We start from the raw sequence: 27,959 nt of genomic DNA on the forward strand, positions 1-27,959 counted from the left end.
TGTACTCTAACTCTAAGGCACAATAAAATCACTGAGACTGAAACAAATCTGCCAAGAGATAGTGTTAGGCCTGAAGTGTTAAAGAATAGGCAACTAATTAAAAAGTAAGACATAAAAATGAAGTCCAAGCTTTGATTGAAAAGGGCTCCACAGCATCTGATGTATGCTGAGGTTAGTTCAAGTCCTGTGTTTCGCTGACTTCTGGGGACAGGCAGGGACTCTGTATTCTACGAGCACATTTTAAAAAAGATCATTAGCGCTTATAGGACTTGATGGTACAATCCCGATGTTCTGTGTTTGAAGAAGGATGTAACAACCTTGCTGGGGTTGTGATGTAGGTACCCTGTCTTCTGTATTTCTTTGATAATATCTTCTGCAAAAATGACCACAAGATGAGGTGAAATTAGTTGCTATTATCTCTGTTGGAAAGACCAGATTGTGATCACGGTCAATGTGATCTTTCAGGTCTTGTGCCAGGTCAAGGAAGGATGTGCTCACTATTGCTGATGACCACCAGACCTTTTCCTACTTGGTAGTCCAGACATTGGAGACAATGGTGATAGTTCTTCATACTTCTAGAATGATCGCCAGTTGAACCAAGATCTAGTTGTGCTTCCAGGTATAGCAGCCGTGGGACGGACTGGTTTTGCCAGTTGGCTCACTGGCTCTGCTTGGAGTGCCTTTGTGGCTATTCCTGCTTTCTCTTGGGACCAAATCTGCTCGTTTATCGGCTTTCTTGTCTGGGTAGATGAAGCCTTATGCCAGAAATCAACAAAGTTCAGCTTTTTCTACATTTCTTGATACTACAGTGATGCTAGTATTAACAGACTCCTTAAAACTCTTTGTTTTATCGAGACTACAGATGTTTTACTGTTTTTATCACTTATCCTAAAATGTCTTCAGTTGGCTGAATGTTCCTCTGCCCACCTGAGCTTAAAGTTATCATGAGGTTGTTGTAAAGTTGCACTGGGTGTGACTTCTCATACTGTTATACTCCTTTAGTGGCATTTGTAACTACCATAGTTTTTATCATCTCTTGCACTTCTTTGGTTAACAGTCTCTTTCTCTACTCTGTTTTCTCTTGACCTTTTTTGTTAGCTGAAATTTGAAAATTAGCTCAATAAATGTAAGAAATTAACTATGGAGCCAGAGTTGTGTTCTATTCACATGTAGTATTTTTGGAAGAATCATTTGTCCTTGGTACACATGAAGCACACCAAACAATTTTGTACCAAGAACAAAGACAGCATGTTAGAGTACTCCCTGTAACTCTTTAAAACCTTGTTAAATCAAAAGTGCAATCTAACCACCTAAACTTAAATGGATAAAAAAAAAATCATGTTTCAATTATGGATATTTTCTTTCAGCCACAGAATTCAACTTCAAAAATATCTTGACTTTATCAAAAGACTAAAAGTAAAAGAAAACTCAAATTAACTTAAAATTCATGAAATCATCTGTGTTACGTTGGGTTAAATGTCTGCTTTTGTTTTACAGTGATTTCTGCTTTCAGATTAATCTATTAATGCTTAGGTTGGTTTCTGCATATTTAATATTAATATTTAATATTTTCCATGATCTCACTGAAAATAACTTTTCTTGCAATATGTTTCACATATTTGTAGGCTGTGATCACACTTCAGGTATTTCTGTATGTTCTGGGTGATCAAATCAAATTTATTTATCAGCACATTTAAAAAAACAACATAGGTTGAACCATGTTTGGGGTGACCGTGGCTCAGGGGGTTGGGAAGCATATCTGTAACCGGAAGGTCGCCGGTTCGATCCCCGGGCTCTCTGTCCTGGTCGTTGTGTCCTTGGGCAAGACACTTTACCCTACTGGTGCTGGCCAGAGGGGCCGATGGTGCGATATGGCAGCCTTGCTTCTGTCAGTCTGCCCCAGGGCAGCTGTGGCTACAACTGTAGCTGCCTCCACCAATGTGTGAATGCAAGAGTGAATGAATAGTGGCATTGTAAAGCGCTTTGGGTGCCTTGAAAAGCGCTATATAAATCCAATCCATTATTATTATTATTAACCAGAGTGCTGTACATAATGAAAATAGTAAACATTCATAGAAAATATAATGGAAGACTAGTCATAGTTGAAAGCTAGAGAATACAAGTGCATTTTCAAGCGGGTTTTAAAAATGTCAAGTGTTGGCGAAGACCTAATGTTAAGGGGCAGACTGTTACAGAGCTGCAAAAGCTCGGTCACCTCGGTTTTTCCGTCTGGTTCTGGGGATGTCCAGGAGCAACTTATCTGCCGACCTAAGAGCTCTGCTTGGAGTATTTTTATTCAAAAGGTCCGAGAGATAAGATGGAGCTAATCCATTCAGAGATTTAAAAACAAACAACAAAATCTTGAATTTGATTCTACGATGTACTGGTAGGCAGTGCAAACGTGCCAGAATTGGGGAGATATGATTTGCTAGTCAGGCCGCCACATTCTGAACGAGCTGCAAATGAGAGAGTAGGGCCTGGTCAATAGCAAAATAGAGACTATTACAGTAGTTAAGCCTGGATGATATAAATGCATGAATCACTCGAAATCGGCAGATGACAACCTGGTCTTGGTTTTTACAATCGCCCTCAGCTGGAAAAACCTGGTTTTAATAACAGAATTTATTTGGTTCTCAAATGAGAAAAGAGCTATCGAGAAACACTCCTAAACCTTTAGCAAACAGAACTTGTGGGACAAGGTCAACATTAAGGGAAAAACGGGGGTCAGGTATAATCTCAGCTTTTTGATCGTTTACATGCAAAAAATTTAAAGCAAACCATGACTTCATATAATCAACACTGTCAAGTAAAACTTTAAAAGGGTCTGCGGAGTTCTTTTTCAAGGGAAAATAGATTTGAAAATCATCATCAGCGTAGCAGTGAAACGAGATTCCATGATTACTAACAATAGAACCTAGCGGGAGCATATAGGGGAAAAAAGCATTGGGCCAAGGACAGACCCTTATGGGACCCTACGCGTAAGGAGGGTGGATGTAGAAGAGGAGCAATTGAACCTGACAGAAAAACTCCTATCAGTTAGGTAGGATCTGAACCATTTAAGTGCAGTACCCTTAATGCCCACACAATTTTTCAATCTTGATAGCAGAATCCCGTGATCCACTGTATCAAATGCCGCACTCAAATCTAAAAGCACTAAAATGAAGAATCTGTAGTCAATAAAAGATCATTAAGAACTTTTAAAAGCACAGTTTCAGTGCTATGTAGTGCTTTAAAACCAGACTGAAATGACTCTAAGGTGGCATTAGTCTCCAGAAAGGCCTGGAGCTGAATAAAAGCAACAGAAAAGAAAGTTTAGAGATTGGTCTAAAATTTGAAATAACGGTTGCGTCAAGGTTAGTTTTTTTAAGAAGTGGGTGGGCAATAGCATGTTTAAGATCAAGTGGAAAGGTTACAGTTAAACGGGAGGTGTTGATAATAGGTAAAACATGAGGGCCAATAGGTTATAACAACAAATAGCAGAACTAGTCCTTGTACTATATACACTGAAAATGACAACAATATTTACAAATGCAAAAATAGAAACAGGAGTCAGCCAAATTAATGTATCCGCAACATCTGGATCAGATGTTTGTGTAATAGCTATTGTGCTGTTTAATCTAATTCAGAGTTTGATTGGCTAAACCTGTCAATGTCCATGTGAAGGGTCCAGTAGAACTGTTAAACACTTGGAATCAACTGCACCTTATTACCTGCTTGATTCGTCAACCTCATTACCCCACGTTTAGCCTTTGAGTCAATTGTCCAACTCCTTTTTTTAGCCTCTGAAAATTGTTTTGTTTTTTTAAACTTCTTTAATTCAAGCTGCAAAATATGCTGTTGTAGAGTGGAGAGGCACTTCTTCTTATGGACCTAACTGTACATACATTGAATAAATAATCAAGTACACAGTGACATTTTTGTTGTACACCAAGTACTTAAAGTCTACAAACTGTAGCAGGCCGCTTGGACTACTTCCTAACTTTAGCAAAGGTAAATCAGGTGCACAAGATGCTAGCTAAAGGAATAATTTCCCGTTATCCTAGAAGTACACTGAATGAATTTCTATGTAAATCCCAAATGGATGTGATAACAGCACTCGCCCGCTGCTATCACATCCATTTGGGATTTACATATACTGCGCATGAAGCATTTTATTTAAAACACTGGCCGAGGTGAGATGTAGCATGATAAATGTGCATTTCACTTTTACTGCCTCCTCTATATCTGCTTGTGTATGTCTGTGTGACCTGAACAGCAGGTGCTGGGGGTGGATGTGACAGTTATTACAGGTGATAAATATTTAAATTCCTCCCTCTGCCTTGATGGCAGCTGGAAAATATTTACTGTGGATGGGAACTGAAGCTATTTGCTTTACAAGCCTGAGTGCACTTCTCAGTGGGATTCAAAAGAGTGAGTGGGATACAGAAGGCAGATATTTGTGTGTGAGAGAGTGAGCACAAGACAGAAATGGCTCACCAAGGAGGCAGGGAAGCAGTTAAAAAGAGAGGCAAATTTAATTATGGAGACAAAATGGAACAGCTGCTGATGGAAACCTGCTCCTTACGTGTTAACCAATCTCAAATTGATTGCAGAATTGGATTTTCAAGCAGGGATGCCTCCATCTATGCTGACCTTGAAAACTCTTGCTTTTTCCAGTGAGGGTGAGGTCATCAAAGTGTGCGCTGTAAGACAGCAGCAAAAACTGATTTCATAGAGATTTAGAAAATATTTAAAGCTCCTTAATGCACCCAGGACATAAATTCTCTTTTATCAATATTAATATTGATTATATTAGACAGTATCATTTCTGACATATAGTTCTTCCTGTTCAAATTGATAAAACCTCCTTTTAACATGAAGACACCTCAAGCAGAACCAACCTCAGGGAGGGGTAGCCAGGGGACAAAAGACAGGACAAAAGACACACTGTGGAAGAGCCAGATATTAATAATAACCAATGAGAGTGATGTATAAACACACAGAACGTGAAAAGAGGTGAGTGAAGAAGAAACAAACGAGGAGCTGGATTCAATATTAATTTTAGTGGCGTCCAGTTGATGTAACAAGTGTCCTTACCACCAGTGTGAATTATAATGTTATTGTATCAGCGTTTACCCTTACCCAGCAGTTTCTGGGTTCCTTTTATGCCACCTACAGCTACCTAAATGGCTGCAGGTGTCTGTAGGCTGTTTCTCAGAACTGTCACCAATAACCAGACTGTTTTCTCCACTGAGTGGAGAAAGAACTTGGTGGTGTACCGTTTGGGCTTCCTGCTCACCATCAGCCAGTCCCCTCTGGTTTCCCAGCTGCTTGGGACAATCTGCTGCCACAGTGTTAATGGTGGCTAAGCTACCTTTACCTGCATCATGCACAGGAGCCTAGCAGGCTATAATACTTTACAGAGTACAGAGTCCGGCCTTTAAAGCTATAAACAGGTTCCTGTCTCCTCTATCAGAACAGTGGTAACCCAAGCACCTCACTGATGTCTTCCTTCTGAGCTGCATCTCCATTATTTTATTTTTTTGTTTTACTCAGCCCAGGCCTGCTTTGTCATTTTGGTCCTTTGCATCACATTTTTCCAGCACTTTCCCACACTCCCTCCTTTCAGCTTCCAAAGCTTGAGTCACACTGACTGAATATCTCGTCTATCTATCGTTCTGTACTAAAATACTAGTCTGGTTAGCAATATTACAAATAAGAGACTACAGCTATCAGGTCTGAAAACTAGAAGTGCCTCTAAACTGTGTTTTTAATTTCCAACAGAGGTGACACATCTAGTCTGTAAAAACCCAGCCTGCCAGTTTCATAACCACCAGTTTCATCTCTTGATGGATATAATATCATGTTTTTCCAAACATGATATAGTTGAAAACACAATAATGCAAGCTGTGCTTTACAGTGTGACTGGCCTGGGAAGCCTGTGCATGTCTCTCAGTTTCTCTCTCAGCTCTTGGTTTGGGTCACAAAGTCCCAAAAGTCAAAAGTTGTAAAAGGGAAAATGCTCTGCTTGACTTCACTAACTGAAGTCTACGATCCTAGACTTTATTCTGGTCACTTTGTCACTAATGTTCTGGAAACAGGTCAGCTGTGCTTTTGATCACCTGGGAAACTGCCGGTTTCAGGTACTCTGTAAAGAATAAAAATCAGTGGTTGAGTTAATGAACTCAACTTTTTTTTAAGGTAGAAAAGGAAAAAATAAATGTTGTCAAAGACAGACTGACCTGGCTTTTCATTGCTGTCTTTGTGTCTGAAGCCAGCCCATCAGTGCTGCTCACACAAAGGACAACACTGCTGCGTGTTCTGACTTGTGTTTGCTCCAAGCTGTGTGTGCATTTGATGTGTGTTTACAGTCTTGGATCCACACAACAACAGCAGCAGCAAAATAATCAAATATAAAAGTAAATGTAGAAAATCATCTTAGCTGAGAACACAGAAGCTTCATTCTAATGCAAGCCGAATATACTCTTGCATGACAGATGTGGAAGCTCTAAGTCAACAGTTACTGGCTTTGTAAACTAATGATACACGCTGAGATAAATAGATGAAGCGCTCAAAACAAGATGAAGAAGTTTTGCAGCTATTCGAATCAAACTTTTGTCTCTGGCAGCACACCATATGTTCATTCGCTCTTTAAATGCAATATTGACTCGGCTGGGGTTTAGGCAACGTGCTGTTATCTGAGACCGTCTTGCCACACTGTGGTGATTTCTTGATGGGAAGATGGCTCAGTGATGTCTCATAATGAAAACTCAAACGCAAATAACGGGAGAAGTGACGATTTCGCTCGCACATCACTCGTATCAGCTCACCTCTGTTTTCAATTTCACTCAATGTAATCATGGATATGAGTGTTTGCAGCCGCTCGCCTCCCCTGACTCTCCTCCCCCCTCAGATTAAACTGCAGCCAGTGGGAGATAGAATGCCGTCAGATGGAGCACCAGATATCAAAAATATCACAAATCAATGCTTATTCCCCATACAGCAAAAAGTAACACACAGTTTAACTCACATTGAGAACATAAATGGATTTACGGTGGGCTCACTCAGCCAGTCAGCAGCTCTTGATCAAATGTACTGAAGGGCAGCAGTGGGCATGTACTGTGTGTGTGCAGTAATCTTATAAGCACAAATAAAATTCCTTTCTGTTTGTGTTTGGCAACAAAAAGTTAAACCCAACAAGTAAATATTGGTTGTAAAGCATTTTCTTCATGTGAAAGTAACAAAAACATAGGAAGTCATTTTTCACAGGATTAAAAAGGTTCTTCACTCATAAACAAAAAACTCCAGCGAGGCTAAGAGGGGGACGAGTATCGTTTTCAGTTTTGTACCTTTATTTGTGTTCTCATCTTATTATTGTTAAGGTTTTGGGTTCTGTTTTGCATTTCTATTTTCTCCAGTTCTTCTTGGTGTGTGATTATGTAGTTCTTACGTGTTGGTTTCCATACTCCCTCTGTTCTGTGTCCAGTCAGTGTCTGTGTCTGCCCTGGTTCTTCGTCTCTGTTCCCTCTGTTGCAGTGCCTGCTTGTGAGTCTGTGTCTGTAGGTTCAGTCTGTGGTTCTTGTTTTACTGTGAAAGTCCGTGTCTCATGTTAATGCATCTGGTTTTGCTTCCTTTGTCTCATCACCCCTGATTTGCCCCAGCTGTGTTTCCCTCCTGTCTCTCATTCCCTGATTGCTCCCTCTGTGTATTTAAGCCCTGTGTTTTCTTTGGTCTGTCTTGCGATCTACCTTCATCTCATGCTGTGTGCTTTGGCTACCTGTCTGTGTAAGTTTATTTGGTATTTTCAGTTTAGTTAGACTGGGTATCAGCAGTAAAGCTGTTTTTCAGAATGCACTTTTCACCTCCATTTCACCACTTCTGCCTGCACACAGCCTTCATATGACATGATCGGGATAAGTAGTCAAACAAAGTTGGTTATGAACTCATTAGTTTAATTGAATCCCCAATCCCTGTGAGTGCCACCTACTGCAATCAGAGACATCACAGAAAATGATGATAGAAATCTCTAAAGAACAAAAATATAAAAGCAATAATGATAAGGGGACTAGGACGAGATTAAGGCTGAGTGCGCTCTTGGTGCTGCTGTTTCTGAGGTTGCATGTTAGAGCTCAGAAACTTTAATGTGTCAGTGGATGCAATTCAAAGTTCACTGCCCCACTGTCACGGGCAAAGGAGTTTACTCAGGTGCAGACCGGGATTCACAGTCCAAGACAGTTGTTTCTATTCACACAGTCACCAGGTGCGATACATATATATATTCAAGAGGGGGAAATCCGGGGTTCCAAGGGTCCAAAAGGGATTTCCGGGAAAGGGAATGGCCCTCTCACACTCCACCTCACGGTTCCACACACCAACTCACTCACGTCCCAGACGTCAGATTTGGGTGCAGGTCTGGGGAAACTACACAGAAGAAGGTAGTTACAACAAAGACGCACACTCACAAAGAAAAGCGTTCAGGAAAGCTAGAGTCTGAACACTAACGTGTGTCGCACAATCATCCAGCGATGAGAGGATCTGTGTCCCGGCTTTAAATGGCAAATAAGCACAACAGCAGCGTGCCTGGAAACAGGAGTGTGGGCCAAAAGCAGAAGCCCGAACCATGTAGCCTGGTGGGGCTAGCCGGGCAGACTCGTGAACCATGACACCCACATACCATCCGATAAAGGAAAAACAAAACCTCACTGAGGTACAGTTTAAGAAAATTGCAGTCATGTTCCCCCAGCAGAGAGTCAATAATGGCTTTCTTCATCTCCATCCAATCACCAGTCACCTAGAGCTCAGCATAATGTTAGAACATCATCGAAGACATGGAGGAAACACAATATACAGAGGATTCATGACCTGGGCCCTATTTCAGGAAGCCGGTTTAGAGCAAACTATGAGTAAGTATGAGTAAGTATACCATGAGTTAACGAAAACTCTGGGTTTTCGGTTTCACAAAGCGAGTTTAGATTAATTCTGAGCGAGTTACTATGACGACACACTCCGTGAAGCTAACCTGCCCCCTAGCAGGTTTACTTCAACTAACCCTGACTTTCTCCGCCTCTTTGTCGGAAACCTGACTGTGGGAAGTGTAAGACATGGCGTGCTCCTTCCTTGAAGAGCCAGTAGATGTTGAAGCCCAAATTCTCCGCAGAGCTCTCCGCCGGGAGAGAGTGATTAGAGCGCGTTCGGACATTTTATCATTTCCTGATGATTTCCTGTGTGAACGTTACCGTTTTTCAGCACAATCTATAATTTATTTGAATAACATCCTCAGGCCTAATATTGCTCATGTGACACATCGCGGACATTCTCTCAGTTCTGTACATATTATTTGTATCGCACTTCGGTTTTTTGCAAACCGGAACTTTCTGTATAATATTGGTGAAGCTGAGCACGTTTCCAAGGCTACCGTCTGTCGGGCAGTCAGGAATGTTACAGTTGCACTGAAACGTCTCCTGTACTCGTTTGTGGTGTTCCCCGGTCATAGACCCACAAGATTTATCAAAGAGGGATTCCACAAAATTGCAGGTATCAGGATGAACAAAACTTAATTCATGATGTGGTGATATTTGAACTACTACTTAAATTTTACATTTATTCTCACGGTTCCCAGGCGTGATTGGCTGTATAGATGGCACTCACATTCCAATCATTGCTCCTTCAGTAAATGAAGGAGACTATGTGAACAGGAAGTCTTTCCACAGCATTAATGTACAGGTACATAGTTCCCTGTAGCATTTCAAACTAACAAATTATTTCATTATAGTAATGGATGCTAATTTGTGTTCTCTGCACTGTGAAGATCATATGTGATGCTGCCAACATTATCAAAAATGTGGAAGCCAACTGCTCAGCCTCTGTGACTGGTGGTGGTGGAGGACCCCCACCTGTTTTTCAGGCCTCCGCTTGTTTTCTGTTGGCTATAACAGGTCGCATTTGAGCATACAGAGTAAGCAAATATGTACTTGTAATGTGCTCAGATAATTTCAATAAGTGCTTACAGAGGGGAAATTAATGTAGCCTCTAACTGCAATTGATTTACATCAGACAAACAGACCAAGCACTATGGCTCATAATACAATTACACCTTACCTGTTTGGACTATATTTTTATATTTCATTTTTACTTGCTGCCAGGAACGTTTGGGGCCTGTTGGGTTGCACCTGCGCTCACATCACATCACAAAATAAAATGTATGAAATAAAAAATAAAATAAAATATAATAAAATAACGTGTTAAATGGGTGGAAATCCCTAGATCAATGTTTAAATTAACACTCACGCATTGACTCTGTCGGCTATGTTTTGCCATGCATGCTCCCTTTCTTTTGCAGCTGAGGCTGTGTTACTTTTTTTCCGCAAAATTTGCATGTTATCGCCCACCCCCGTGACATCACGCTCCAAAGCCCTATACTGCCATCAGAATTTCGGCCTCAAGCGCTGTAAAATACATTGACCACGCCTTCTTTCCCTCCATCTCCATGGTGACTCGCTTAATCTGTGCTCCACTAATCAGGGCTTTATGTATCCTCGTGCGCGCGCTTAACTTGGGGTTAAAGCAACTCCACGTTGATTGAACTAATTGTTATCAGCCTTTATGAAACCGAATATTCCGAGTTGGACAGTTCGGGGTTACTCAACCCTGAGTATCGTTTTTCCCTCTGAGTTTTCTAAACCGGCTTCCTGAAATAGGGCCCTGGGTGATAACACTTGTGATCCAGAAACACAGCATGACTACACGCGTGAAGACAAATCCCTGTTTATTTCAGCTGAGAAGCTTTTGAGAAGCAGGATAAGGCTCAAGGCCACGTGGGGCAGCCATCAATCAGAACTCTGCGTTTTTTCACCTGGGATGTTCAGACTTTCTGCCAGATCAGTCTGGAAATTGATTTAGGGCACAGGAAAAATATTGTAGATATTATCTTTAAACAGGACTTTCTATCTTAAGAAAAAAAGGTTGTAATTATAAAATAAGCTTAAGGCACTTGTCAGTCACAGTTACTAATGGCAACGGGGACTTTGGAAACTCAAAAGGGTTCACTTGTGTTGACAGATGAAAAAATGTTCAAGAACCAGAAAGTTTGACATTGATAAGGATGCAGTGAAATGCACTGTGTGCAGCTGCATGAAGCCACATTTGGCCTGTACTGGTTGCATTTTACTCCCACAAAGTTCCTGCTTTTTTTTTTTTTTTAACATGCTCTTGGCTCTGTTGACAAGACTCACTGAGATACAGAAAAACTTTCTCAGCAAGTCGTAAAATATTGTTCCATTAATTTGGAAATATAAAGTAATCATTTATTCTTTGTGCACCAGAATCCAGCAGTGATTTTACAAACAGCGAGTTTACACAGTTCCAATATTTAAGATTTATAGAGAACAAATCACTCCAACAAACTGCCAGAGAGAGAATACTTTTCTGTTTTAAAGTTAAGAAGTACCGTTAAACTTTGCTGTTAAACAGAAGCTCATGTGCTTTACAGCTCGCCATCTGTGCTTCAGACAGAGCAGCACTCAGCTGCACTGCTACAGCCTCTCAGCTCAGATGTGGATCTAAAACATCCCCATGGAAATGAATCTTCTTTCTGCACTGATGTCCATTTCCTGTAAGCACTCTCCACCTATCGGTTTTATTCTCTCCTGAGCTTCTCTGGCACACCAGAGGACCTATCAGTCTTTGCTATTGCCTGCTGTGCATCTGTACTGATGGAGAATATGTAAATGGCCTAAGTGCACTTCCTCACATAATACGCTGATGATACGTGAATAGAACTGGAGCATCTGACATCAGGGTGTACATCAGCATCATGAGAACAGAGGCTTTGTCATTTCTTTCTTGTACCTAAAGTGGTAACATATGTGCTATTAAAAATACTTAGACTGCTTAAAATGCTGAATCATTCCAGGCTAAATGAAGGTCATAGATCCAAAACAGATGTTTGGATCTATGACCAGATGTTCTGGCCTTGGAAAAGTGAACATGAACGTGCTGACTCTTTCCTGTTTCACTGCTGTGCCTCTCTCCACAAGCATGCTGTTTAATATTTCTCATGATGTCAGTGTTTTTGAGTAAAACCATAATAAACAATGTAACACTTCTTCTCCATAGGTGAAGTGTGCAGTTTCTTCTTCTCTTTGCACATGAGCCATGAAAGGTTTCAGAGAAACAATACAATACAATTTTATTTATATAGCACATTTAAAAACCCGAAGGCACACCAAAGTGCTTCACAGTATTATGGAGAGTCAACATAAGTCAATAACAGGGTACAATTCGGGCACTAGCACAGACAGGATAGAGGCACTAACAGACCAGGAGAGTTAGATAAATACAAAAATCTGCTAAGAAGACAAAAACAGCAGTAAAATTAATTTAAAAAAAATGAAAAATTTAATAAAATCTAATAAAAGATTTAAAAGTTTCAAATTTAAAAGATTTAAAAGGGTATTAACTGGTCAGGAAAGCCAAGTCAAATAGATATGCTTTTAATCTTGATTTAAAGGATTGGATAGAGTCCAAGGCTCGAATAGAAGCAGGGAGGCTATTCCAAAGGTTGGGTGCAGCTGAAGCAAAGGCATGATCGCCTCTGGTCTTCAGTCTAAACTTAGGTTGGGCCAGGAGTAATTGACCTGATGATCTTAACGCACGACAAGGAGTGTACAAATTGAGGAGGTCAGTGAGGTAGCTGGGCGCAATGTTATTCAGGATTTTAAAAGTGAGTAGCAAGATTTAAACTCAATGCGATATTTGATTGGTAACCAGTGTAGATCAACAAGAGCCGGAGTAATAGGGTCAAATTTTCTAGTTCCAGTAAGAAGGCGAGCCGCAGCATTCTGAACGAGTTGCAGCCTTCGAAGAGAGAAGGCTTGGAGACCACAGTAGAGAGAATTACAATAATCTAACCTGGAGGTCACAAAAGCATGGATAAGTTTTTCCAGGTCCCTGTGCGGTATATAATGCTTAGCTTTAGAAATCTGGCGCAGTTGAAAAAAAACCAAACAGATTTAACTACAGATGATACTTGCTTGTCGAGCTTAAAGGAGTTATCCAAATAGACACCCAGGTTACGCATAGAATCAGAGAGAGAGTTAGCTAGGGGCCCCAGCAGGGCAACAAGCTGGTCTCGAGGAATATGGCTGTCGAACACCGTAACTTCAGTTTTTTTCTCATTTAAAACAAGAGAATTTTCTGACAGCCAATCTTTAACCTCTCTCAGGCAATCGTACAGGGAGTTCAGTGATGCTGACAAATCATCAGTCAGTTGACAATAGATTTGAATGTCATCAGCGTAAAAGTGATAAGAAATATTGTATTTTTCAAATATTGAGCCCAAGGGTAGCATATACAAAGAGAATAATAAAGGGCCCAATACAGACCCCTGGGGCACACCACTGCAGAGAGGGGCAACAGAGAGAGTATCCTCCCATCACAACAGAGAAGGATCTATCTGTGAGGTAAGAATTAAACCAGTTAAGGGCAGAACCCTTGATGCTCTTGATGCTAAAACATGCTCTAGCCTCCTCAAGAGGCTATTATGATCAACCATGTCAAAGGCTGAAGACAGATCCAATAAAACTAAAACGGCAGGGCGACCAGAGTCAGCAAATCCAGGAAGATCATTATAGACTCTTAGCAGGGCCATTTCAGTGCTATGGTGTGGATTAAAGCCAGACTGGTATTTGTCAGTGATATTATTTGCAACTAAGTAAGCCTGTATTTGGAGAAAGACGGCTTTCTCTAAAATTTTTAATAAAAACGGAAGCTTCGAGATTGGCCTATAATTGGCAGATTCTTTCTGATCGAAATTGCTTTTTTAAGAACGGGGTGCACTACCGCATGTTTAAAGGCAGTCGGGACACAGCCCACAAATAATGATAAATTCATTAAGAATAAGATGCAAGGCCCAATTTCCTCAAAACCTTCCTTGATAATTCAGGATGGAAGGATATCGTGCACAGAATCTGAGTTTCTCAGTTGTTCAATTATTCCCTTAAGAGTGGGGAGTGATAACAGCTCAAAGTGAGAAAAGGTGGACATGCATCCTAAAACCGGAACAGGATTCAGCACAAGAGAGTGAGAGTGTGAAGCCTTCAGTAATAAAACTTTTCCACTAAAATGATTAAGAAATTGCTCACAGTGAGCCTGAAAGGCTGAGCTCGAAGAGTCCGGACAGGGATTTATCACTGAATTAAAAATTTTGAATAACATTCGAGGGTTGTGGCTATTAGTCTCAATAATGTCCGCTTCTTAGGCGGGGAGCAGAGAGGGGAACCGTATGAACCAGTAGAAGAGATGATACGTGGAAAGGTAGCATCTCCCAAATTCCAGCCTTGATCCAACCTAGCATGGGGGGGAAATGAAGATTCAACAGAGTATCCCGGTCATAGGTGATTAATGCATAACCATCTGGGTGGCATAGTGCCAGAAAGATAACAAATAATAAACAAATATCAAGGAAAAGAGATCGACAACAGAGACGAGGATGGCCTGCCGTACACACTGGCGCCATCTTCGTGGAGAGAGGACGCGCATTGCTATCATGACAAATTTGGTAAAACAGGCAAGTGCAAAGGTACACCAGCAGTTTCGTTTTAGCATGTACATGTGGCTGTAGCTCAGGAAGTGCAGCACATCATCTGTGAAAAGTTAGCGGTTCAGTCCTTGGCTACTCCAGCTTGCATGCCCTGGGCAAGATATTGAACCCCAGGCTGCTCTCTGATACACCCATAGGAATGAGAATATTAGATAAAATATTAGATAAAACAATGCTCAGGTGAATGCAACAGGTTTATAAACTGCTTTATATTGAGTAAATGAGAAAAGTGCTATGATAACCAGTCGATTTACCAGGTGTGAGAAACCACTTGACCAGTAGGTTTACCAATATTGTTGATCATAGTTGTTTTTTTTATATATAGTGCTAAGTCAAGAGTCATCCTTCATGTCTCTATGGTTTGGGAGGAATATAAAAAATATTTAAAGTAGTAAGAAAAAAAAGTAGGGTTACCCAAAACTGAAAAATAATGAATTATACAAAAAAGGCCTTTTTCAGGGAACAAAACGGGTTAACAATTGAAATCTGTTCTGCAGCAATGGAGGTTGATCAGGCCTTGAAAGCTGCTGCTACTGATTCCTACAGCTGTTACAACTTTTCCAACCCCCTCCGTCTGCATAAAAGCAGTGTTGGCACACACTGGTGTTACTTTTTTTTTTTTTTTTTAATGACAGAACACAAACTAATTCACGTGCCAGACAACAGAAGTAGCAGCCTGAACATGCCTCTAACTTTAAGGCAGCAGCATTGAGAGATTCATAAATTCTTCTTCGATCAAAAATTATATTCTCTATAGCAGGCTGATTAATAGCTTTTCCCTCTTCTTAAAAATAATATGATGGAATGAACAATCAAAGGTTCTGTCACATAACAAATCAGAGCTGTTGGTTTCTTTATTATGACTGCTTAGCAGTCTGCGGCCTGGTCAGAAGTTCAGATATCATCTCCCTGATGGTCCTGAGGGGCATGCCACAGAGGACGCCCTGATGCTTTGCCCTCAGCTCAAGCATAGCATCCACAATCCTCTGCCTCTCCACCTCTGGGTGGAGCTGTGTCAGCTCTGCTATCAGAGTATCAAAGCTGCTCATGGTGCCATAGTGTTGTGGCACAAAGGTTCCCTTTGCTGTAGGGGAGATGCACACCACCTTCCTGTTCCTGATGCTGGGCTTAACAGGAAGCGGGGTTATCAGCTCCGTCACATTGCTGGGCAGCTTGGAAACACACAGTACGGAGCTCATGGCCTCCTGACTGGCTGATTCATCAGACACATGTGCCATCACCGGTGTGGGGTCCTGTCTCACAGCAGTAGCTACATCATCTTCTGGAAGCTCCAGCTCCTCCTCAGCATCATACCATTTCTCACCTGTGTTCACCTCTTGACCCGCAGACCCTCCATCTTGAGGGATGAGGGTAGGAGCTCTCCTTACCAGACCCTCGTGTGCATCAGCTGAACAGTATTGTACTGCTGAAAGTAGTGTGTTGGTACAAAAATGTTGAGAACAAGGTAATTAACAGTGGAAGAGAGACAGATCATCATAACACTTAAAAATGTAGTTCTGTCCTACAGAGAGGCTGCAAAGAAAGTCAAGGTGTCAGTGAGTACAGTTTCCTTCACCATCCAAAGGCTCAGAAACAAACTGTGACAGGAAGAGGTCTGCAGACCCAAAGACACGACTGAACCAGAGGACACGTTTCTGAGAGTTAACAGCTTGTCTGATAGGTGGCTCACAGGACAACAGCTTCGACCTTAATAGTGGTCGTAGTAAGCAAGTCTCAGCTGTGAAGATTCAACTGTGAAGAGAAGACTTTGAGGTGTGGGTTTGACAGGACAAGTTGCAGCATGAAGGCCAGACGTCAGAATAAGACAGAGCCTGAACTCTCTTAGGCTGCCTTCTGTTCCATCCTCTGCCACCCTGCTTCAGTAATGTTGAGGGGAGGCCAAGCCATGACTGATACTGCTATCCTTTTACTGCATCAGCACGTGGGATCGCTGTCATGTAGAAATGCTTTCTTATCACAAGCTTTTTGGCGTTCATGATTGGGAAACTGAGTTCCAAACCATGACAGACCTTTAACTTCAGTTTACAGATGGTTGTAGACACTCTGTGAAATAACTCTCTTGACCTCTATAGATCAAGAAATGGCTATTCCAATGGTAACTACATATGTATTGATCATGATGGTACTTCAGCCAGAAGGTAGAGCAGATTTACAGGCAGAGTGCAGCTGGTGGTCAGTATACAGTTAATGGTAAATGGTCTGTATTTGTATAGCGCTTTACTTGGTCCTAAGGACCCCAAAGCGCTTTACACTATACACGATCATCCACCCATTCACACACACATTCACACACTGGTGATGTCAAGCTACAGTGTAGCCCTGGGGCGCACTGACAGAGGCGAGGCTGCCGGACACTGGCAAGATCTGCTGCACAAACTCATTAAAAAGTATTAGTCATTAACACTTAAACTCAGAAGAGAAGAGTGCACCAAAATCCAGCAAGGACATGTCATTGCACACCTTTTAGCACAACTGTAAAGTTCTTCATTTGTAGTTTCATGGTTTGCAGAAAACGTATTACTGTGTATATCTGATGAATGAAAAATTGCCTCAAACATTTTTGTCAATAACCCTTACCTGTACTGGAAATTATGTCATCACCTGGTTTATGAAAATGTATCTGCAATGACCCTTTACTTCACATACGCTCACTGTTAAATAAAAGCTGTTTTGCTGCGTCTGCTTAATCTTCTGTATAAAGCCGGTCCCAGCTGAAATAAACTGGAGAAATACAACATGATATAAATAGTCCAGGATAACACTGCAGTGTGTAGCTATTGGTTGTTACATCTATATACACAGTTTGTATATATATATAGATGTTTGAGACTATTATCAGCTGTAATCACTAGCATCCTGTTTTCCTTTGTGATTTTCAACAGAATCGTTTTTTAACTCTGTTTTTGTTCTTTGAGAAAAGAAACGAAGGCAGCAATGTGTCTCCTACAGACTCGAGCTGCTGGAGGTTGTTAGTAGCTATAAAAGAACATTGATTCACCAGCCAGTGCATTACCGTCTCAGTGGACATGCTGTCTAGATACAGGTCCACCACGACAAATCAACACAGTAATGTAGTTCTCTGCAGCGGCGTCCGGCTGCTATGAGTCTGGGTCAACAGACGTTTTTTCAGACCTTTGTCAGCTGCATGGTTGCTGATGTTCCCCAAGTGTTCCTGCATTTCCTTTTTATGATGGAGTGTTGTCATTAACTTTTCAAAGATGGATTCATTTTACCTCTGTCTGCACCATGTGCTTCCACTTCACTTAGTCATTTCCCGCATTTTCCAAAATGCCTTCTGACAACCTCCAGAGAGGGGATTTAATGTGCTGTGTTCTGCAGTGGGGTGCAGTGGGTTTTGCAATTTAATGACAGAGAGACAAAAACAGGGTTGCAAGTGTCACAGCTTTGATTGATCTTAAAGTTTCTGTGGCATACTTAACGGACATCAGTGATTGGCTGCTGCCCTTCCTCCATGCACTGAACATGTGATCAGTGTTGGGCTCATAAACAGTAATTACTACATGTACATGAACACTTTACTCCCAGAAGAAAGTAATACGTTATACTACTCTTCGCATTACTTTTGCATTTCTCCATAAAATGATCTGAAACGCTTTGTCTCATAATTACCATTTAAGAACATAAACCTATGGGCCCCACACACCAACACACATCCCTGTCCCCATGAAGACATACAGCCAATCTTTTTCTGAGTATTTATTTATGAACACAAAGCCAAAAACACAAAACAAGGATGAAAACTAGCACAAAGAGCCACAGTGATTCTACTTTAGACACATAAACAGGTAGAAACGGAGGCTGACTGCTCATCAGTTTGTTACCTGTTAAAGTTCAGGCTCTGGCTGCTGGGCTGAGGTCCACATTCACTCAGATTTAACATCACTCTGGCTTCTTGGCTAGCTTAGAGCTAGCATGCTATCCTGCAGGTGCTTTCAAAGAGTCAAAGTTATAGATTAGCGGTACAATACAGTTATTTCTTTCCTGAATGCAGTTTGCACTTTACCATCATGCTCTCATTCCTTTGTGCAATAAAATATAAATAAAATGTCCACACTTTAGATTGTGCCACTATTCTCCTCCAGCACACAAACTAAAATCAGCTGACCCCAAGTGCAAGTGGAACCAATAAGCATAATCAATATCCAAGCAGACTAACAATTCCGAGACCGCCCATATGGAAAAGATATATATAAATCTTATAAAGTTTGTATCTGTCTTGTGTGAAACTTGTATGAAAAGCATATAAGTGTGAAAACAGATATAAGATCCATTGAAAAATTATATAATGAAACTTGTATGTTTTGGATACTTACTAAAACAATGTATGAAAGTAATGTGAAAGTGGCCACTTTCATGAGTAATCACATATAAGTTTTTACTATTTCTTTTCCATATGGGCGTTCTCACTCCTGAGGCGTAACATCCCGTCGTTTTGTCACGTTCCGCAGCGTTCCTGAGGAACATGAAAGATGACCTTCCGTGTTGTTATGGTACGTGCCAGGTTATGGATGAAATCCAGTGGAATGACGCTCCCGCAGTAATAGACGTTCCAGCCATGTATTCCAGCCCTAACCCTAACCTTATTCCTAATCTTAACCAGGACTTTAATGACGTTAGCTAGCGTTTTCCCAAGCAATTTTAAGAAAGGGAACGAACATGTGTAGATTGAGTGCAAACGGTTCTCATATGTCCTCATTTTTCTGAGCTCGTCATTTAGGAACGTGATGGGGGCCCGAAAACGTAATATGTTGACTTTTTGTCACCTAGCGTAAGATGTTACGCTTTGGGAGTGAGAACGTGTTGCAATTCCAAGGAAATGAACTACTGGGAACTGGTCCTCTATAAGAACCGGTTCTTGATTCCTACCTCTAGGCACGTGTCTTGTTTTTGTAGACAAATAATATAAATATGACTCTATGTTAGACATATGTCTGTAAATAACCATTACATCATCACATCATTTCATAAGGATTTTGCAGGTGGGGATTAAATACACTACAGTATATTGTTTGAGTCTTTCGGCTCTTCGGACATACTTCAGTCTGAAAATGTAACTATAATGAATGTGAAGGCAGGGCGGAATAATATTCAGGACGAGATCTGAAACAGGAGAACAAAGCTTTATAAAAACATTTTAAAATCACATTTCCACCTGCAAAACGAGCAGAGACGACCATCAAATTATGAAACAAGGTTACAATTTGTGAAACAGAAAGTGACATTTTGAAACTTTGGAAGCTCAGCGGACATAATGTCGTTAAAGCTAATAGTTATTACTGCTGCATAGATAACTAATAAAAAAAATGAGCAGTAAATGAGAGTAAAGTAAAAGAAAAGAAAATAATTTCCTCATAATGTTTTGACTAATTTGTTGCCATTAAGACAGAGCATTTAGATGACAGGAAGCAATAAATGAAGTCAATGTTTTGCTCTGTGTTTTTGTAAATGAGATGATTTTGACCCTGCTGTGAAAACATTAATCACAATGTTCTGCTAGAATTTCTTGGATATTATTAAAGTTCCCAGAGCTGTTGCCGGCAAGGTAAAAGCTTTCAAATTCACAAGTTTGCACTCTTGCCCAAACTTTCTTGACACCGCTGACCTTTAAAGGAAACAAAGAAAAGCAGAAACTCCAAAATGGGAAACGCTGTATCATATTACTCGTGTCACCAAATTTAATTTTAAACCATGCTCTGCCGACTGTAACACAGTGCTGCTGGAGCCTTCCTGTTTTTGTGATAAAAGATTTTCATGAGGGTTTGACAAGCCTTCCTCTGAAGGATTTATGTGTTTTCATTCTCTCTGCCAGGCGGTTCCACAGGCAGCAGCTAATGTCTCTCAATCAACCAACAGTCAGGAGCTAATGGCAGCTATTTTTGTTCTCAAAGACTCATTTAAAAACCCTCAAAGAGCAGCAAATTGCAACAAATGACTAGTGTGGCAGCAACCGACTCTCATCAGCGTTTGTGCTGACTGATAGTTATTTCTCTCCGGAGAGACAAAGATTGCATTAAAAAACTATATCTAGTCAGTTTTTCTCCCCTCTATTATTGTAAGTTATATATTTTTGATTAGCAGTACACGTGGACGTGACTTTGACTTGAATTTTGACCTATTAACTCCTGATGTGTAAGTTATAATCTGTGATGAGCCCAGTCCAAGTTTTGGAAAAAAGCAAACATGTAAATAGTTGTTTTGATGTAAATAAGTTATTTATTTCCCCCCCTTTGCTTCAATTGCCCAGGAAATTTGAGTAAAAGAAAATACGTATTTTAAAGGCTTCAGGGTCGGGTATTGATTTAGAGTTCACAAAGTTAATCTCCAACTGATGAGCTGCATAGAGCTAGGTGTTACTAGTGATGGTAAATTCGATTCTTTTTACTGAATCGAGTTTTAATGAGTCACTCATCAAAGTGAATCGGGTTTTTTGAGTCCTTTGAGTCACTGAGTCAGTTGACCAGAGAGTGCAAAAAATTTACATTTTCACTCAAACTTAATTTGTTTCTCTTTTCATGTAAATCCTACTGCTAAGATGAGTGATTGAAAAAGAAAAACAACTATTTTTATAGAGCAAAAAAGAGCAAAGGGAACATTTATTTTATTTATTTTTATTTCATTTTATTAGTATTTTCCACAAATGTGTCAAATATATATTTTCTCATCTAAATGTCCACTGAGCTGTGAGCCAAGGGGTGGTAATGCTGCTTAACATTGGTTGCTAACCAAGAAGAAGAAGAAACTGTGAGCCAGGAGGGAGGGGGTGAGTAACTCAGATGTGCTGTTAGCATGTTAGCAGAGCGATGCTACTGTGAACCAAGGAGCTATTGTCTTGATGTGAGCTTCTACTCAGGGTTTTTTTCTTCCAGTTCAGAGCAGAAATGTTTTTGTTAAGAAACTGGCTGTTGCTTTTTTCCACACAATTTTAATTATAAGCTAGATATATTTCTACTAATGAAATTAGTTTGCTAACAGCAACAGGGATGAGTCAGTGAGTCAGTTGGGCTTGTGAATCATGATTCACGAGTCAGTAAAGTGATTCTCGAGTATTGAACGATTCGTTCATGATTCGCGCATCACTAGGTGTTACAGTGTTACATGTTCTGACTGTCTAGGATTGCGGTAAGGCTGGGTTCATTACTGATGATGTCTTAGATCTCATAGAGTTTCTGTTCATGATGCTGTTGGAAAATCAGGAAAAAGTCAGTGATTATGCTTTGGGAATTATTGTTACTGCCAAGTCATGTAAAAGAAAAAAACATGCTTCGTAATGAAATTTAACAAAAGAGGGAAATTTGCAAAGAAAAACTTCTCCTGACACTGTTGGTAAATCAAAAACTAAACCCAAGAAATTCCTACGGAGCTCTGCGGTCATCTAATCTACCAGCTATGCTGCCTACACACACTGACACAACAGCAGCAACAATCTCCACACCCCCAAAAAAAACATTTGTGTGTAAGTGAGCAGCAGTGAAAACAAAGCCTGGCCCAGTTTCCAGGCAGCAGCACCAGTAGCTCATTACACAAAATCAACAACGCTTCAAGCTACGAGTATCAGTACGAGTACAGAGAACAGTATGTGGGAGGCAGACACAGAAAAACATAAAGCTGCTAGCAAGTGTTACAGACTGCACAAAAGCACAGTTTCTGACAGATTATACGCAACTGCAAATGTTGAGATCGCTGCAGCTTGACTGGACTTTGGGAAATGGAGCAGTCAGCAATGATGCCAGGCCGGGCGATGAATGATGCACTGCACTGAACATAAGAATGGGAACCAGCCCTGGTCAGCAGCCTGCACTTACCTGTCTTTGGTATATGAAACAAAAAAGGAAGATATGAGGGCAGTGTGGGCTGTAAGAATGGTGAATCGCAATTTCCCCAGTATCTGTAGATATCAGTACAAGGCTTAGAGTTAGAGTGTGATTTTTAAAGACTTGGCATTAATGTATACTTTATAGATACTTTATAGATCCCTGTGGGAAAATCCTCTCTGCATTTAACCCATTCACTCAGTGAAGCAGTGGGCAGCAGTGTGTAGGGACGGTACCTTGCTGAGGGGTGTCTCAGGGTAACCGTTCAGTGGATTCAAACCCCCACCTTTCCGATCTAGGGGCCACCACTCTACCCTACCTACTGAGCTATCCCTGCCCTATTTGCCTTAGATGAACTGTAAACCCTCTAAAGTATATTTTCTTATTGAATAATAACCCTGACCTTAAATTTAACTTGAACCGTAAGCAAAGAAACCAGTCACAATATCTATCTGTGTCAGGCTTTGTGTTTTGCTAAGGGAAAACTTACTATCATTATAGAGAAGTGTACATGTATGCATCCAAGTAAGCTTTTACTTGTTAGATGACGGCTGTGTGCGGACAGGGATAGGACCCAAGATGCAGACTCCAGAGACAAATTTAAACCAAAACAGCTTTAATGTTGAACGCAAACATAACTGGAAAAAAACTCAAACTAACACCGGTGGACTGGCAAAACACACAGCAAAATAAACGGTAGATCGCGACATGGACACAGAGAAACACAGGGCTTAAATACACAGAGGGAGCAATCAGGGAATGAGTAACAGGAGGGAAAAAACAGCTGGGGCAAATCAGGCCTAACGAGACCAGGCACATTAAACCAGACACATTAACATCAGACAGACTTCCAAAGTAAAACAGGAAACATAACACAGACACTGACTGGACGTTGAAATACAGCAGACAGGGAAGACAGCAACAAAGGAACACAGACAGAAAACCAAAACTCTAACCAAACCCCACCCAGAGGACCTTAACTTAAGAAAAACCCGTAAAGCAAAGCTAGAATATAAAGAAATAACAAAATCAAATAACCAAAAACACAAAACACTGGGTCACCGACCCAGGAACCCTAACAGTACCCCCCCCCCCCCTCAAGGGCTGGCTTCCAGACAGCCCAAACCAGAACACCAAAAAACAAAAAACAACCCAACCAGGGCGGGCGGTGGGGGAAACAGGACGGAGGGCACGAAACAAATGAAACACATCGAACCAGAAACCAAAACACAGGAAACAAAGTCCAAAACAACAGCACAAAGGCCCAGGAATAGTCCAAAAACAAACAAACAAAAGAGCCCATGAAAGGCACAGAGGCCCAGGCAACAGTCTCGAAAAAGTTCAGGGGGCCGGCCCGGAGGCTGACGGAACAACAGTCCAAACCCGGGCAGGTCAGGGGGGCGGCCCGGAAGCTGATGGCCCAAGAGCCCAGAAAACAGATCAGGAGGCCGGCCGGGCGGGAGGCACCGACGGCGACCGAGCAGATCAGGAGGGTGGGAGGCACCGACGGCGACCGAGCAGATCAGGAGGCCGGCCGGGCGGGAGGCACCGACGGCGACCGAGCAGATCAGGAGGGTGGGAGGCACCGACGGCGACCGAGCAGATCAGGAGGGTGGGAGGCACCGACGGCGACCGAGCAGATCAGGAGGGTGGGAGGCACCGACGGCGACCGAGCAGATCCGGAGGCCGGCCAGGCGGGAGGCACTGGCGGCGACGTAGTTCAGGGGGCCGTCCATGACGGCGGCGTAGGTCAAGGAGCCGGCCATGACGGCAACGACATTCAGTCATCGGCCGGACAGGACGAGCAGGCCGGACAGGACGTGCAGGACCAGACGGCATGGGGACCCCAGGCGCAGACGAAGCTGAACACTCGGAGGCCGGACCGGGCGGAGCTGCAGAGGCCGGACCGGGCGGAGCTGCAGACTCGGAGGCCCGTGGTGGCTGAACGGCCTCGCCAGAACCATCAGCAGACACTGGGACGTGCTGGCTGGGTCCTCCCGGACCCCCAGCTGACGAGGCAAGTGGCTGAACTGGCCCCTCGGATCCTCCAGCAGGAAGAGACGGCTGAAGCGGTTCCTCGGACCCTCCAGCGGAGACAGGTGGCTGAACGGGCCCCTCGGACCCTCCAGCGGAGACAGGAGGCTGAACGGGCCCCTCGGACCCTCCAGCAGAACCAGTTCGCAGAACAGATGAAGTGGGTGTGATGTCAGAATGTCCAGAGTCAGAATGCTCAACAGTTCTGTTGTGGCGGCGGCCAGAACGCCGTTTCCTTCGGGATGAGGAAACAGGAACCGGTGGAGAAAAAGAGACCTCCTCCTCATCATCTGACCACATAGCTGCCAGAAAAAAGGCAGGTGAACGAGAACCCAGCTGGTGTGGGGAGGGAGAGGAAGTCCGTGGCAATGTTGAGACAGAAGGAGAGTGTGTGTTGTCCTGGGGTAACGGTGGGGAAGATGTAGAGAGTGAGAGAGCAAGCTCACCAGCCTTGACTTGCTCTCTCCAGGCAGTAATGGTGTCGTCCAACTTAGTGTCCTTAGCAAACTGAAACAGCTGAGGGTTATGGCGAATGATGGCATCCACTGCATTCAGCCCAACTGCCATAGTCCGTAGATCCCGTGACTGGGCAATGCGGTCGAGCAGACTCACCATCCGCCTCATCTCGCTGTTGAACTCCGAGGAAGAGGAGTCTGCAGGGTCCATGTTCTGGTCGCGATCTTCTGTTAGATGACGGCTGTGTGCGGACAGGGATAGGACCCAAGATGCAAACTCCAGAGACAAATTTAAACCAAAACAGCTTTAATGCTGAACGCAAACATAACATAACTGGAAAAAAACTCAAAATAAACTAACACCGGTGGACTGGCAAAACACACAGCAAAATAAACGGTAGATCGCGATATGGACACAGAGAAACACAGGGCTTAAATACACAGAGGGAGCAATCAGGGAATGAGTAACAGGAGGGAAAAACAGCTGGGGCAAATCAGGCCTAACGAGACCAGGGGAAGCAAAACCAGACACATTAACATCAGACATAGACTTCCAAAGTAAAACAGGAAACATAACACAGACTCACAGGCAAGCACTAAAACAAAGGGAACAGAGACGTGGGACCAGGGCAGACACAGACACTGACTGGACGTGGAAATACAGCAGACAGGGAAGACAGCAACAAAGGAACACAGACAGAAAACCAAAACACTAAAACTCTAACCAAACCCCACCCAGAGGACCTTAACTTAAGAAAAACCCGTAAAGCAAAGCTAGAATATAAAGAAATAACAAAATCAAATAACCAAAAACACAAAACACTGGGTCACCGACCCAGGAACCCTAACAATACTATGATCTGTCTAATTCTTTTGTCCATTTTCTAAAGTTTAAGCTGAAAGAAGAATGTCACTTTTTCTTTTACTATATAAACCTGTTTTCACTCTGAAACAACTTCAGAGTTCATTGGTGGCAACTCTCATAAAGGTCAGCAAATAAAAGGAGAAATGCGCACTGCTGCTGCACTCATAGTTCAGTTACTGTGTGTTTGCTGAGCTGTGTGCCTGAAAAGACACAGATGGGGTGAAACGTGTTTATATGAACAGAAATGTCTCTTTCTTTTGTTGCTATGTTCCCCGTACAAACATAAAGACAGAAAGATTTGTATTATTTACTTGCATTAAGACTGACTGATGTGTTTCACACTCATTCGGCACAAAACAGATTGATGCCTCTTGTTTTTTACTATATCTTCATAATGTCTTCTGAGGTGAGTGAAATCAGTATTTTCCGAGTGTGCTTCAGCATTGTTGTGTTGCATTTATCATTTGTCAGGAATTTTAAAAGTGATAACATGTTAAACTTTAGTTCCTTGGGGGGTGCAAACAGTTCCAGCATTAGTAATAACAATAACAAAAATAAGAATAATATATAATACTGCCATATGCAATACTTGAAGAATGATCCTTAAGCAGCAATAATCGTTTTATCTCTAAACCACTACCTATATTCAGTGTGTCTGTTGGTGTAACACAAGGCCATGGTGCAAATGCGACCAAATTTTTCAGTGGTGCGACGAAAAAAAAATATTTGGTTGCACCTGTGCGACCAACAAAAAAAAAAAAAAAAAACTGCAACCTTCCTTGTGGTCAACAACAGACACACATTATGCCCCTATCGTGGACTAAACCAGTCAGAGATAGTAAGGGGCGGGACCGCTCTGATTGGCCGTGGTCCAGTTGAAAGTGCAGGTGGAAGTGGGAGGTGAGTAGCTTGAATAAAGCGATATCAATTCATTAAATCTTGAATCGACTTTTAAACATAACTGTGTTTTGCCAGAAACGCCAGATTCTCAGATTAAAGCTCACAAAACCATTTCAACAACAACCAAACAGCAAATGAGAGCAGGTACACGGACTCCACACAAAGACGTAAACACAGACCCGACGCATCAGAATCAACTTTGTCTTTCTCGGCTTTCTCACCCGACGGCCCGTAGACGGACACGCTGTCGGAGCTTAGCGATCCTGATGCGTCCGGTCCGCGCTGTGATTACGTCTTTTTGCGCTGATTCTGAGCTGCAGGTTTTGTCTCTCCAATCAAAATTCACCGAGCCAGCAGCAAAAGAAGCAGCAAACTGCGCTTCACATTTGATCAATGTCGTCATGAATTTTGCTGTTTTGCTTCCACGACTATTAAAATCACACTTCGTGCACAGCTAGCTCTCTCTCTATCTCTCTGTACTTCAAGAACAGTTTCCCGTCTCCAATCTCTGTTTTCTGTATTATTCATTCGCTTATTACCCACCAGTCTACCGTTGTTTACAGCGCTGTGGCTGCTGTCTTTTTCTTTTCTTTTTTTCACTTAAATGACCTCAGACAAGAAAGCCTATTTTTTCTGTTGTTCAATACTGAAGAAATTTAAACTTTATGTGCAGAACATTGTAGAATATTTTTAAGATTATCTGCTATAAAAAGCCAGACCAGGAAAATCTCCTTCATGTTTTCTGTGTTTTATTCTCAGTTACTTTCACACAAAGGCATCTGCTGTGATGTTCACAATTCTGATGAAGTCAGTACTGATAAATGATCAGAATTATAATATTTCTGACTGTCTGAGGCTAAGTTGAATCGAATCGGGACTTTGAAAACCGGAATCGAATGGATTATAGAAATCAGTGATGATACCCAGCCCTAGTGAGCAGCCTAGGCACGACAGAAGTGGATGTAGCTGTAATAGGAAAAGAACTATTGCTAACTTTTCTGTTAAGTTAAGGCCTGATCCTTCTGAAATTCATAGCCAGTGCTCTGACACGGTGTCATCAATCTTTGAATGCTGAAAAAGCACAGTGTATCCAGAAAAACACATTATATTATATAAATTATTATAAAATTTGTGTGCGCCTAACTTTTGTGCCGGTAAGCCTAACTTTTTAAAGTTAGGCGTACCGGTAAGCCCATGGCAAAAAGTTAGTCTAGAGCCCTGCCACATTCAAGGACCACAGTACATAAATCAGTTCCAGGTTTATTCAAAAAAAT

General features: G+C 41.9%; 1 protein-coding gene across 1 annotated transcript; it reads right to left on the bottom strand.

Annotated features, from left to right (window-relative positions):
- Positions 1-15,435: 15,435 nt before the first annotated feature.
- Positions 15,436-25,723, bottom strand: LOC146719223 (uncharacterized). The gene is made up of 4 exons (XM_085460491.1): positions 24,119-25,723; positions 23,821-23,925; positions 23,584-23,771; positions 15,436-15,935 (listed from the first exon to the last, which is right to left on the bottom strand). Exons 1-4 carry the CDS (start codon positions 25,129-25,131, stop codon positions 15,436-15,438), a joined length of 1,806 nt encoding a protein of 601 aa, XP_085316617.1. The 5' UTR covers positions 25,132-25,723.
- Between the last annotated feature and the right edge of the window lie 2,236 nt (positions 25,724-27,959).

Source organism: Copadichromis virginalis, linkage group LG1 (genome assembly GCF_057382275.1).
Source record: "Copadichromis virginalis isolate Kocher_CV1m ecotype Utaka linkage group LG1, C_Virginalis_male_GT1.1, whole genome shotgun sequence".
Classification (NCBI taxonomy): Eukaryota; Metazoa; Chordata; class Actinopteri; order Cichliformes; family Cichlidae; genus Copadichromis; species Copadichromis virginalis.